We start from the raw sequence: 9,248 nt of genomic DNA on the forward strand, positions 1-9,248 counted from the left end.
GCCTGTGTCAGCTGGCAGCGTGCGCCAGGCAGAGGACGGCCCCGGGGATGCCGCTCTAGTAGCTGGCGGCAGCAGCAGGGCCCTAGTCCCCTTGTCCTGGGTGAGCGTACTCCAGCGGGGAACCAGAGCTCTCCCGGTTCTCCCATGCTACGGGTGCGTGAGGGTCCGGTTCTCCAAATGAGTAGCTAAGCTAGTGCTGTGCTGTATCGAGAGTAAAGCTTGCGTGCAGATTTCAAATTTCACTTCTGGTTTCTTGTTAGCAAGAGCCAGAGGTGCAGCCAGAGCTCAGCTTCAGAGGGAAATGGAAGTCGTAAGCGATCCAGTTCTGCAGGAGGGCGTATGGAGTTATTGGCTGGAGAGGTGTGCTACCCTGTTAGCAAAGGAAGAAGGGTTAAGAAGAGGGTGGGGATGGATTTGTAACTTGTACTGGACCAGTATCCTTGCTTCAGATTTACACGGTCTCTTTCCTCTTCCTGTCTCCCAGGAACAGCAGCCCAGTTGGACAGATGACTTACCATCCTGCCATCTCTCCGGTGTGGGCTCAGCTCCAAACCGTTCTTACAGTGCAGATGGCAAGGGGACAGAGGGTCACCCCTTGGAAGATAACTGGTTAAAATTCAGGTAAGTGGGTTGCATCTGGAACACAGACTCCTGCACACACAAGGGCGGGTAAAAGCGGTATTCAGTTTGTCACGCAGGACTCGGAAAAAGAAAGTGGGGCCCAAGCATGCAGGAGGTGTGTCTGGAGGAGCTTGTTACATATGTCTGTTTCTCTCAGACATCTGTGACCTCTTTGCTTCTGCCCTCTTTGACAGGAGTGAGAACAACTGCTACCTCTATGGTGTCTTCAATGGCTATGATGGCAACCGAGTCACCAACTTCGTGGGTCAGAGGCTCTCTGCAGAACTGCTGCTGGGCCAGCTACATGCAGATCACAGCGATGCCGATGTGCGTCGCGTTCTGCTGCAGGTAAAGAAGCTCTGGCTGGGAACAGCTCCTGCTTCTTGCACTACCCACCACCTCTTTCTGACGCCAGGGGAGCAGCATCTGTTTTTTGTGGAGATTGGAAACATCTGCCAGTGGCTGCGATTGCACTCATCCTGAGCAGCTGTGGTGCTTAGTTTCACTCCTGCCTCATACCCATCTGTTCCCCTGGCTCTGTCAGCACGGTTCTGAGAGCTCTCCAGGAAGCTGCAGCTAGTCTTCACTGGACATGTAGGAACAAGTCAGCCTGTGAAGGAGATGACTGAGTGAAAGGGGAAAATGTATGTGTGGGGAGCTGGATTTGTGAGTGCGCTTTCCTGAGTGATATGCAAGTTCTTACAATCAAGACACAAAATCAGATAGGTCTCTGACATTGCTGTGAATGTAATTTTGATGCTTCTGTCTACTGTTTTGGGTTGTTGCAGATTGGTTTTACAAGCTGTTAACTAGATGCATTGAAGTAATTGTGTTTCAAAGTGATCCTCGAATGGGGTCATCCACTGCTATAGGCCAGACTTAGGGAGGTGTGGGGATGGGTAGCCTCAAAGGTCTGTAGGCATTGGATGAGTTTAGTTTCTGTTTGTGGCCTTTATTTAGGCTTTTGATGTGGTGGAAAGAAGCTTCCTGGAGTCCATCGATGATGCCTTGGCAGAGAAGGCCAGCCTGCAGTCCCAGCTACCAGAGGTAATGTAGCCTTAAGAACAGGGATGCTGGAGGTCCTGCTTTCCACGTTGCTGGGTGAGGTTTGGGAGTATTAGTCAGTCTGGTTCAAGGGAGGCTGTAATTGACAACTATTTGTCTGTGGTTCCCTTCTGAGAGCTTGTGTGAAGGGAAGCAAGCACTTTGGTCTACTTCTCGGTGTTCCCGCTGTTCATACTGGCAGTACTTAGACCCATTGTTGTTATCTCAGTAAGGAACTGAACATATCATAGAGAGGAGCTCAACCTGTACGTGTGGCTCTTCCAGGACAAAGCCATATGTTGTTATCTCAGTAAGGAGCTGAACATATCATAGAGAGGAGCTCAACCTGTACGTGTGGCTCTTCCAGGACAAAGCCATATGATGCAGATGAGAGGCAAGGCCTCAAATTTGTTTGCATGGCATCTGGGCAGATGTGGCTTCTGTTCTTGAAGTGAACTGGACTGTTGTCTCCAGAACCTTATCGGAACCATGTCATTTGTTAGGATTGAACAAATAATTGCATGTCTTGCACAGTCTTGGCATGAGGTGAAGACATGCCAAGTGTGAAGACAAAATGAGGCCCCTCCGTACAGAATTTTGATTCCAGCTGTGGTTTCTGTGGTGTGGATTGTGTGTTTAAGCTTCCTCCTCATTTTGGGTTTCAGGGTGTCCCTCACCACCAGCTGCCTCCTCAGTACCAGAAGATTGTGGAGAGATTGAAGGCTGTAGAGCAGGAGATCTCTGGAGGAGCCATGGCTATTGTCGCTGTGGTTCTCAACAACAAGCTCTATATTGCTAATGTGGGTGAGTTGTTTTTTGTCAGCAGCTCTGTCTAGGGGTTTCTGAGAATGGCCATGGTTCTAGGAAGTGGAAAAAAAATTTGAATGTCGGGCACGGTTTCTTTGGTCTGCGGTCAAGGAGAGAGATCAGGAGGAAATCAGCCTGGCTGTTTATCTCTGCAGGTGTTGGCTGGTGCATGGTGTATGACCACAGAACAGGGGGGGAATGGGTTGAGGGGTAGTCGTGCAGGTTCACTGAGAAATGGAGAGCTTCCTTGCGAGGTGCCGGCTGAGGCCTGGATGCAGAGCTGCCTAGCAGGTCTACTATGCTGCCAGCAAGGTGACTTTTTGGAGATCGTGATCAGATAGAAAAGAAGAGAAAGGCTCATGGACTGTCTTTATTCCCCCCTCCTCTTCCTTTTCCATTTGGATATGTTCTCCCTCTTAACGGCAGAGCTATCTGGTGCCTCATCTCGCTGCTCCCACTGCAGGTACCAATCGGGCGCTGTTATGCAAGTCCACAGTGGATGGGCTGCAGGTGACTCAGCTCAACGTGGATCATACAACGGAGAATGAGGATGAACTCTTTCGCTTCTCCCAGCTGGGTGAGTGACGGGTTTCATGTTCTTACCTGAGAACATGGAATACCTCCGTTTATGTGGGCACCAGGAATGACTTGCGCTGCTGGGAGCAGTAAATGACCACAAAGAGAAGCTTGCAGTGGTTTCAGAAGACAAGTTTGATGCTGCCTTTTTCTGCCTATTTAGCTGTTGTGAGGGTACAGAGTGAGCAAGTTCAGCTCACTGAACCACCAGAAAAGTATCTTTTTTTTTCTTTTTCCCCAGTTTTCAGTGTTAGTTTTGTGTCCAGCTGACATTGATTTGCCCTCCAGCTGTGTGATTGCTGGAGTTGATAGGAACACAGGAGTGGAAGCGTGCAGCCAGAGGGTGGAAGCAGAATGGACAGTATATGATTGCTCCTGTGGAGGCAAACCACAGTTACGCTGGGCTAAGTTCTGTGTGATGCTGCACCCTCAGGATGGAGCATTTCCATATGCCTTTGTACTAGCTGCTGCAGTAAAACCGCTCAGACAGAGACAGACTCCTAATGCTGACATTTTGCTTTAGGCAATTTCCCTTTTCCTTTACAGTGTTTGACGTATCTTCTTTCCTCATCTAGAAGTAGCCCAGTCTGCTTGTGTGATTGGTAGTACCGAATTCTTCTTCTTGAGATACTTGCTTTAGGTACTTTTGTTTAGGTGGGTCTAACTTGGCATTCTTCATTAGGTTCACCTGGGAGATACATTCTTACCTGGTGAGGCTGTTTATGTAGTAATTTTCTGCTGCTGGGTCTTGCTTTATTCTGTTTCTCTTCCATTTCCTCCTGTACTCATACTCCTACAGTAGGGGTATGTGCTATGAAACAGAAGACCAAATACAAGAATCCTGGAAAAGAGACCCTTTGACTGCCTTTCTGCTGCCAAAAACGCAGAGTTTAGCTGCAGTCCATAGAAGAGAACAGGGATCTGCTAGAAATAGTGGCCTTAACTTAGCGCAGCAGTGGCTCTCCTGCTGGCAGTCCCAGCAGAAGGGAGAGCCTGTGGAACAAACCAGTGTGCGCAGGCTGGTTTGGGAGCCCAGGGCTGGGCTGAAGCACAGTGATAAGAAGTAGTGGGGATAGTGTCAGTCATGATGGTGCCTCTGTTGCATCCCTTCTAGGGGAAGGGAGGGAGAGGTCTTATGCCTTTGTGGCTCTTCAACCAGCACATTGCAGCTCATTCAGGACTCCGGGAGAGTTGCTGTGATTTAGGCATAACCTCTCTGGCGTGCTGCGAGTCTCCCTGTGTTTGCGTCTGTCGAGAGCGTGTACCTCCCTGCCAGGAGCTGGCAAATGAACCAGGCCGTGTTGATGAGTCAGCTTTGGTCCGCAGCAGATGGCAGAGTTGTGTCTTAGTGCTGGGGTAGGTGTGGAGCCATCTGTGCAGAGAGGATTGGTTTGATTCAGAGAGAGATTTTCAACTGGACCCCTGCCTTCACCTTGTACTGAGGACAGTCATCCCTAGATAAAACCTCAAAATAACGTTTTCTGCTGGTTAGCTCTAGGTAGAACCAGGAAAGAGGAACTGCCAGAACAGACCAAGTGGCTCGGAGTCCTGCCTCAAATAGTAGCAGCACCCAGGTGGTCTCTGTTAGAACCTTCTTCAAGATGGGATTCCTTCCTAGCCCCTGGCAGAGGTGTAGCCCCTTAAGTTTATTTAAATAAATACTTGGTAGGCCATTGTCCCTATTTTAGGAGCAGCCCACATCAGTTTGAGCACTTGAGCCAGTTCAGTGCCTCTCGTAGATAGTTCTCCTTTTTCCCTCTGCAGTCTGGTGTATTGGTGAAATTGTCATGTGGAGTTTAGGAGCAGGGACCAATAGTAATGTGAAGGACTCTGCCTTTTCTTCCACCTAGGTTTTCCTCCTTCCTGCCTTCTCCTCCCGTTGCACAGTCCAGAGCTGACAGGCGCAGATCTTCCCCTGCCTTCTCAGTGAGTGTCAGTGAGCCGAGGCCGGCTGCCGCCGGTGGCTTTGGACCAGGATGTGGGCTTTGTCTCAGGGCCAACCACTGCGTTCAGAGCGCGCATGTCAGGCTGTGTGCGTCTTGCTACTTCTGTTCCTTCCCAGATTACCACTAATGAGAAGGTGTCCCTTGGAACACAGCAAACTGCTCGTTCTTTTCTCCCTGTGGGGCTCCTGATGATTCTTTGGCACCTTGTTTTGTCTTGCGATTCTCTTTAGCTGTGGATATTTCTTCCTGATAGAGTAACCAGAGGAAGTCCCTGCAAGTTTCCCCCAGGTCAATTAAACTTGTTTGTTTTTCAATCTGGCAGGCTTGGATGCAGGGAAAATAAAACAAGTGGGAACTATTCGTGGGCAGGAAAGCACTCGGCGCATTGGGGATTACAAAGTCAAATATGGCTATACTGATATTGAACTGCTCAGGTCAGGAAAACTCAACTGCTTGGTTTCAAGCCCTCCTTTTCTTCATGACCCCTCCATTCTCACGTACTCTGTCATCATTAAATACTAAATAACGCTGTCTTTTTCCAGTGCTGCTAAATCTAAGCCCATCATAGCAGAGCCTGAAATCCATGGAGGACACTCGCTGGATGGGGTGACTGGCTTCTTGGTGCTCATGTCTGAAGGGCTCTACAAAGCGCTGGAGGCAGCTCATGGGCCTGGGCAGGCCAACCAGGTGAGCCTGGTGAAATGTTCCCTTGACTGTTGACTCACTGTGGTGGTGTCATACAGACTTTCCTCCTCATCTGTCCTGTGAGTGCTGGCCAGGTCGAATGCCTGTCCCACCCCATTCCAGTCTGTAATAATACAGGAACTGCTTTGCCAAGCCAGTTCTTCTAGGCAGCTGCCTGTCCCTTAGGAGTGGCCCGTTAAAGGGACTGGGATGATTCAAGGTACACAGCACCTACCAGCAGGTGAGACTCAAGCATCACAGTCGGATGAGTTGCCATGAAACCTCTTAGATCAGATTGCAGGAAAAGGCATCCTTTCTCTCTTTTATTTTTTTTTTCCTCTCTCCCTTCTCTGCTCAGGAAATTGCGGCCATGATAGCCACAGAATTTGCCAAGCAGACATCGCTGGATGCTGTGGCACAGGCCGTAGTGGACCGGGTTAAGCGGATCCACTGCGACACTTTTGCCAGTGGTGGGGAGCGGTCAAAGTTCTGTCCCCGGCATGAAGACATGACACTGCTTGTGAGGAATTTTGGGTACCCCCTGGGTGAGATGAGCCAGCCCACGCTGACACCAACGCAAGGTACGTTGGGAGGAGAATGAAACAAAGTGGAGGGTGGAAAATAAGATCTCTTGATCAGTCTAGTGCTGGCCTAATACCGGAAGAGGAGATACTCTGTGTAGAAGGAGTTTTCTTACTAAAGGGATTATTGGCTTCTGAGATACTGTAGCCTGTCACATTGTCACAGACTCTGTACAGCGTCTGAGAAAGACAGTTTAATATAAATTGGGTTCTTTGGACCTTTCTTTTCTGCTGTGTACCCCTAGTCGCTCATGTCTCAACAGCATTTTATAACTCTTGTTTTTTCCCTTTTCAGGAGGACGTGTCTACCCAGTCTCTGTGCCATATTCCAGTTCCCAAAGCACAAGCAAGACGAGTGTCACGCTGTCTCTTGTCATGCCTTCCCAAGGCCAGATGGTCAATGGTGCCCACAGCAGCTCAACTCTGGATGAAGCCACCCCCACCCTCACTAAGTAAAAGTCTTGCTCTCTTGCTACTCGCAGCTTTTCCCTGCACCTCACACGGTGTAAAGTGGTTGAAAAGCAGTGGCACCTGTCAGTTATTTGCCAGTCATTCCCTTATCTGGAGCGTGGTGGCCCTCCTGATGCGATATTGACAGCCAGCATAATGTGTTAGCTGGGAAGTGGTTGTGTGAGGAGTGGGAATGAGTGAAGTGAGCAGCTCTGAAGCCAGCTCTGGGAACACGCCTTGGGAGCAGCACCTGCTGCTGTTTGCGGAGGGCGCTCTGGCAGCGAGCAGCCCTTCTTGTTGGATCTTGTGTGCCAAGCGTGCTGGGTGCTGCGTGTGGAGGGAGTGTGGGTGCCCTTCGTTTTAACAAGGAGGAGAGGCTGTACAGGGCGCTGGTGCAGCACAGCCTCTCCAGCAGTCTCACAAGCTGGTTTGCTTACAGGCAGAGGCCAGGTAGGAAAAAAACTGGTGAGGATTAGAACTGGGTCCTGTTTGGATCCACTTTGCAGGACTCTGCTGGTTAGTGGCTCTGGTTTGGGTTCAGCCTTTGGCACAGGGTGGCGTGCATACACACTGCAGAGCGGAGAAGCTTTCTGCTTACTGTGTCCTGGTAGCTCCAAAAACAGTGAGGCTGATGCTCTAGAGCTGCTTTGGCTGCAGTGCAGATCACACAAGAATTGCTTTCCTTGCTGTCAGACTCTTCCCATAAAGCTCATACTGTATTGGGTATGGGGAGGCCAGCAGAGCATATGCCTTTTTATTTTTATTTTTCTCCCCAGCTTTTTTTCCTGCTTCCTTTCCGTTCCTCAGGCTCCTGGTTGTACTTAAGGCCTTCCAGTTAAATGTGAATCAGATATACTTGGTGTTTGTTGATTCTAAGCAGTCCTCAACTCTTCTAGTGCTCTGAAAGAGCAAGAGACGGCAGCGTCTCACCTGTTTGCTAAGGATAGCTCGCCCTGTGAAGAAGCTGGCTCTTGTTCTGGTGGTTTTCTTGACCAAAGGACCAGATGGGGAAAAGTAAAGATGGTTGTGTTCTCTCTCTCTTTCTCTTCATAGCCAAAGCCCAACTGTGACGCTCCAGTCAACTAATACTCACACGCAGAGTAGCAGCTCAAGTTCGGATGGGGGTCTCTTCCGCTCCCGACCCACCCACTCGCTCCAGCCAGATGAAGATGGGCGAGTGGAGCCCTACGTGGATTTTGCAGAGTTTTACCGGCTTTGGAACATGGACCATGGCGAGCAGGGAGCTCTGACTGTGTCCTAATGTGGAAATCTGCCTCCCGCAGACACCCTGCACTCAGCGGTGTGAGCAAAGACTGAGGCAAGAATGAAAGCGCTCCACCGAGGGCTGTGTAGTGCCGAGAGTTAACTCCTGTCCCGGAGGTGCTGAACACTGGGCTGGGGAGCATGTGCGGTGCGCTCTACACATGTGTGGCCTGTGCCACGCACCCAATGCTGACCAACCTCCTTCCCTCTAAAGCCCTGTGAATAGGGGAAGGGGTCTTGAATGCAACCCTCGCTGCAGGTTTTTGCAAATAAAGGTGCAGAGAGGGCTCCCTCTGGATAATGCAAGAGTAGGGGCCTGTTCGCAGGCTGTGCGTGTGCGCGTGTTAGGTGTACGCGTGTGTGCCTGTATGTGTGTGTGTGCTGTCATCATGTTTCCACAACTCAATCCATAATGCTGTGATTCCAGTGTTCAACTCCATAGAAGATACCTCTATTTTGCAGAATAAATAACTTATAGCTAGACTCGTTGGCACCTGTGTGGCTTGCTCTCTTTACAGTGTTGTGTGTGGGTGTGACAGCTTTTCCTGGTGAAACCCTCTATTTTTCCAGAATAGGGGGTTGCACCTGGAAGCAAGCAAGCTTCTGTTGTAAAAGCGGCTCAAGCCCTTGCAGGTGACTTAAAAGCATAAGGTCTTTGTCCCCTGCATACTTACTTGCTGAGCTTTGGCACTGGAGTATGGCTGGGAGTGAAACTATAAATGCAGATTACTGGGTTTTCTAGGCAAGATGCTCGTGGTTTCCCTTAACGCAGGCTGTCTGGAAAGTTGTAGAGGGAAGGTACGGAGCTTGTAACAGTTGTGCTCTGCAGGCTCTTGGTAGCGCACAGCGGGAAGTCACGTGGATAGAACCAAAACTGTGTTGTGATGCAGCTGTTTTGAAGATGCAGATGTGCCCTCTTCCTGACAGAGCAGAGGGGAGGGCAGCGAGGGGTCCTCCTGGTCTGCCAGGTACGCACAGGGTCAGCCAAGGCCCGGACTAGCTGGTAGAGGCTCCGGCATCACGGCGGTCTTCAGTTCAGGCTCCTGACGGCAGGCGGCAAGCGAGCCTCTTCCATCCCTGCTCCTGCCTTCCCGGCCCCCTGGGGAAGGACTCTTTCCTGGAAAACACGGGGAGGCCTCGGGGTGACCGCTAGTGCCAGGCCTCCGCGGTAAGGCACCAGGCAAAGCCAAGAGAGGGCTAGAGGATATTACAGGAGAAAGGGCAACTGAGGGAACCGGCTTGGGTTCCTTCCTGGATATATTTTTGCTCCCACCTT

General features: G+C 50.4%; 1 protein-coding gene across 1 annotated transcript; it reads left to right on the top strand.

Annotated features, from left to right (window-relative positions):
* Positions 1-449: 449 nt before the first annotated feature.
* On the top strand, positions 450-8,465 carry TAB1 (TGF-beta activated kinase 1/MAP3K7 binding protein 1; the record flags this gene model as incomplete). Its single annotated transcript, XM_010136741.1, has 10 exons — positions 450-621; positions 816-969; positions 1,582-1,668; positions 2,331-2,469; positions 2,936-3,049; positions 5,317-5,428; positions 5,537-5,681; positions 6,037-6,259; positions 6,555-6,711; positions 7,763-8,465. Coding segments are annotated over 10 exons (1,511 nt in total), but the record flags the coding sequence as incomplete, so codon positions are not given.
* Between the last annotated feature and the right edge of the window lie 783 nt (positions 8,466-9,248).

Source organism: Buceros rhinoceros, unplaced genomic scaffold (genome assembly GCF_000710305.1).
Source record: "Buceros rhinoceros silvestris isolate BGI_N320 unplaced genomic scaffold, ASM71030v1 scaffold12075, whole genome shotgun sequence".
Taxonomy (NCBI): domain Eukaryota; kingdom Metazoa; phylum Chordata; class Aves; order Bucerotiformes; family Bucerotidae; genus Buceros; species Buceros rhinoceros.